The sequence below is a fragment of the Trypanosoma theileri genome (assembly GCF_002087225.1).
Source record: "Trypanosoma theileri isolate Edinburgh chromosome Unknown TM35_Tth_53_V1, whole genome shotgun sequence".
Lineage (NCBI taxonomy): Eukaryota > Euglenozoa > Kinetoplastea > Trypanosomatida > Trypanosomatidae > Trypanosoma > Trypanosoma theileri.
In genome coordinates this window covers 60,347-64,402 of record NW_021639895.1, presented here as the reverse complement: position 1 = coordinate 64,402, position 4,056 = coordinate 60,347, and the positions used below count along the sequence as shown (strand labels likewise).

The window sequence follows — 4,056 nt, the reverse complement described above, 5'->3', positions numbered from 1 at the left end:
TGTCAGAGTTCGTGTTCGCTGGGTTAGTTGGTGTTGTTTCTGCAGAATTAACGCCCTGAGTTCCATCATTTTCAGAGGAAGTAGAAGGGGGAGATGGTTCTGTGACTGGAGCTTCTGGAGGTTGTGTATTTCTCTGAGCATCATTCGCACCACGTTTATCACTTTCTTCGTGAGAACTTAGTGTTTCTTCAGGCGATTTTACTCGGTCCGTATCACTGGGAGTTTGTGGAGTACCAGGGGCAACTGTATTTGGTCGACGCTCTGATTGATTGTTAACATTATTCTCAGCTGGCTGTTCTATGCCTTCTCTGGGTACCCCACGGTGCGCACTATCCTCACTTTCCCCTGGTGGATGGCCCTCAAGTTGAGCTTTAGCCTTCGTACCTTCAGTCGACGAACTACCAGCACTACCAAGTTCGTTAGGCACAGCAGTAGTCCTCTTAGCATTTTCAGGTTGTATTAGGTTGTTTTGCAGATCTGCACTCATACCAGTGTGTCTGTTTGTTTCTTCACCTTGAACTGTTTCTAGGGGCAACGTCGCCTTGACAACTGCTTTACATGCTGCCGCCTCTCCACCAGTTGCTGTTTTATCACATGGTGTTTCTTCCAAAGCACTATCCAGCGTTAATGGCTTTCCATGATTATTATCATGACCAGAAGGCTGAGGGAGACTTTCAGCTTCTACAGCTGTCTGGCAATTGCAGGCACAACAAACTGCGACAGTAAGAACAAAGAACAAGTAACGCAAAGCCATCGGAACAGTTTTTGTTGGTGATACTATCTCAATTAAGTGGTCCAAAAAGAAAATAAACAGGAAGAATAAGATAATCATACAAATATAAAAAAATAAAGTCTCACCAAACGACAGAAAACAAATAGCAGCAATACAAGAAATTATAACCATCACTCAGCCAGATTTCAAAAAAAAAAACAAAGCATACAATACCCATCACGAAAAAGAGAATCCCAATTAACCTCTCAATATGAAAAAAGAAATTAAGAGAACAACCATTAGAGGCAGAAAGCACAGAAATACATAACAGTGTCTCTTCTGGTCGAACCATGTGCAAAATTACAAATATATGTGTATTCCTTATTATCTTCTTTCCACACAAAACAATTCAACACCATAGTGTAGGAGAAAGCACAGAGGGCCCAGGCAAAAAAATGATAAAAAAACAAATTAAGAACAGGACCCACCGCACAAAAATAACTCACAGACCAATGAGTATGTTGGTCTGTTCAAGCAATTAGAAACACAAATTGTATTAATTAAATTTTTTTATTTTCTCTGCGCAGAAAAGAACATCACAAAAATGCAGGATAGACCCACGACAATCCAGCAAACAAGCAAGCAAACAAACACATATTAACCATTAGCCCAATTTACACAGTAAACAGAGAAATATACACCAACTATGGGTGTAAGTCTATATGTGTGTATATAAACGCAATTATAAATATAAATTCATCTGTTATTATTATTTCTTTTTCTTTTCATTGCAAAAAGCAATTCATTATCACTACAGTGCAAGCCCAGGTGCACACATAGAGAGAGTCTCCAAAAACACACACACACACAATGGAGTAGCAATAATAATTATTATAGGATAAACATAGAGAGCAAAAACACAGAAAACACATTAACATTAAGAAACAAAAAAAAAAGAAAAGAAATCCCAACATGTGGAAGATTAGTTAGACTGTAGGGATTATATGCAAGAAAAAAAGAAAAGAAAACAAAGGATGACCTGAGTCACCACACCACACCATCACCATTACAATCAGCACACAAGAATACAGGCCAGTGTAACCACAATCAGTAGTGGCACACGCACCCACACAGAACTGCTGATACTGCTGCTGCTGTCTGCATCACCCTTCTTGTTGTTTGTGAGTTCAGGAGAAAGTGTTGTTGTTGTTGTGGTGGTGGTGGTGGTAGTAGTAGTCGTCGCTGTGTCTGTATTTCCGGCATCACCTTCTTGGGTATTTGTTGATTCACTCTGTGCATCTCCAGATTCACTAGCATTCGGTGTGGCTGATGTACTGGAAGATTCCTCAGGTGTATTCTGAGGTGCAGTGGCGGAAGTCTCTTGCCCAACAGAAGGTTCTGGCATTGATGTATCTGCGGTCTCTCCGCCTTGTTTATCGTGAGTGTTTGTGCCTTCTTGTTGTTTCTCTGGTGATTGCATTGCATGTTGAAGAGCATGATCGTCTTTAGTGGGTGCATCTTCATGTCGTTCTGTACTTGAGTGTTCACTGGATACTTTTGGTCCAGCTGGAGCTGGCTCTGGTGCAGGAGAAACAGGCTGTTGACCTCCCAGAGCAGGAGGAGATATGGCTGGAAGAGTAGCACTCACTTGCCCATTTACCCTAGGATTACCTGATGGGTTGATATCATTTGTTTGTTGATTGTGACCCACATCCCCTCCGAGTTGTCTGTTTGCTTTTGCTCTCTCTAGTTCTTTAGGCCCAGGTCCACCACCTGAGAGACCCGTATTAATGGATGTACTACTAGGCGAAGACTCTGAAGTACCAGAATCTTTGTGAACATCCTTGTTTTCTGCAACTAATTTATCCAACCACTCATCATCACCATCATCACAACCAGGCGTGAAAAAGAGCGCAGTAACGGCACGACGAACAAGAGAAGGAACACCAATAGTGGAAGGTTTAATAAGGACATCAGAAGCTTTAGGACTATCAGCCATTACTAACCCAGAAGCACAACAGAGTGCAAAAGTTAATAAACAGAGCAGGTAACACCTCACCATTACAGCCTTTATCATTGTTGCTGGTGTTGTTGTTGTTGTTTACTTCAATAGACTAATACAAGGAACAGCAATAAAAGGAAAACGAAGAAGAGAGAAACAAAGAAACATACAAAAGTACAACAAATACTCACAGTGGAAAAGAGAGAGAAGCAGTAACTGTACAGTAAAAAAACAAAAAGGAATATCCCACTTGTAGTGATAATAATAATATGTATCCATTAGTGGAAAAAGAGGACACAATACCCAAATAATAGAGAGAGCCAAACACACACAATACCCCATGGCTCTAGTTTATGTATATTAAATTACTGCACACACACATATGTGTGTACTAGCAAGAGATGTATACCGTCAGTGAGCAGAACAGCCCAGTCCTTTGCAAACACACACAACGGGAAAAGCAAGTAATGGAATTATTAGAAAAAGAACACACACACAAAAGAAAAAAAATCATAATTAAAAGAGAAAGCTGGTAAACAGATTATTAATTCATTCACCCATGGGGGATGTACGCAATTATAATTATGTTAGTTTAACCATTATTATTATTATTATTTGACCTCAGATGAGTCCCACCGTTTAGTACACGGTAGCGGAGAACAACACAACCACAATCATCAGCGGTGCTGCAGTGCGCATCCACACAGGACTGACACTGCTGTCAACATTGGCCTTGTTCTGTACGGCGGAAGTGATGTTGTTGTTGATCTGTGGATTGGGTACAGTAACAGGAGATGGAGTGGTGGTTGGTGCTTCTGTGGTAGTGTTCATGCTTAAAGAAGAAGACTGTTCCGTAGGATCATTGGGTCCACTTTGACTCGTTTGATCCGGAGACTCAGACGAGACAGTATTAGTATTAGCAGACGGTGTGGTCGCCGAGAGTTCACTCACTTTTGCAGTAGATTCTTCTGCTGTTGCTCCTTCACCGGCATTCTGTGTGCTGGTAACTGTTGCTGTTGTTGTTACGCTGGGAGCAGGCACATCTTGTGCGGGAGTTGATATTGTGCTTGAAGAAGAAGAAGCCTCACGTTCAGAGTGAGAGACAGATGGGTTATTTGCCGTACTTGAAGTCTCAACATGATTACTTTCTTTAAGGAGGTCATCTCTAGGTTGTTCATTTTGCCCTTCCGTATGCAATTGAACACCACCTGTTGTATTTGCATGATTGCCTCCTGTGTGTTCTTCCGCACCTTCGCCAACCTTCTGTGCCATAGACTCCCGTCCAGTGCCTGCAGGTGCGCTTGGTCCTAATTCCGATTCTGTTTTTCTTTCTTGATCTCCC

General features: G+C 41.6%; 3 protein-coding genes across 3 annotated transcripts; all 3 read right to left on the bottom strand.

The window, feature by feature from the left end:
* Nucleotide 1: 1 nt before the first annotated feature.
* TM35_000531300 (uncharacterized protein) lies at nt 2-754 on the bottom strand (the record flags this gene model as incomplete). The annotated part of the gene is made up of 1 exon (XM_029030715.1): nt 2-754. A coding segment is annotated over one exon (753 nt), but the record flags the coding sequence as incomplete, so codon positions are not given.
* Nucleotides 755-1,784: 1,030 nt separating this feature from the next.
* Nucleotides 1,785-2,789, bottom strand: TM35_000531290 (uncharacterized protein; the record flags this gene model as incomplete). The annotated part of the gene is made up of 1 exon (XM_029030714.1): nt 1,785-2,789. One exon carries the CDS (start codon nt 2,787-2,789, stop codon nt 1,785-1,787), a length of 1,005 nt encoding a protein of 334 aa, XP_028878011.1.
* A 564-nt stretch (nt 2,790-3,353) lies between these two features.
* On the bottom strand, nt 3,354-4,055 carry TM35_000531280 (uncharacterized protein; the record flags this gene model as incomplete). Its single annotated transcript, XM_029030713.1, has 1 exon — nt 3,354-4,055. A coding segment is annotated over one exon (702 nt), but the record flags the coding sequence as incomplete, so codon positions are not given.
* Between the last annotated feature and the right edge of the window lies 1 nt (nt 4,056).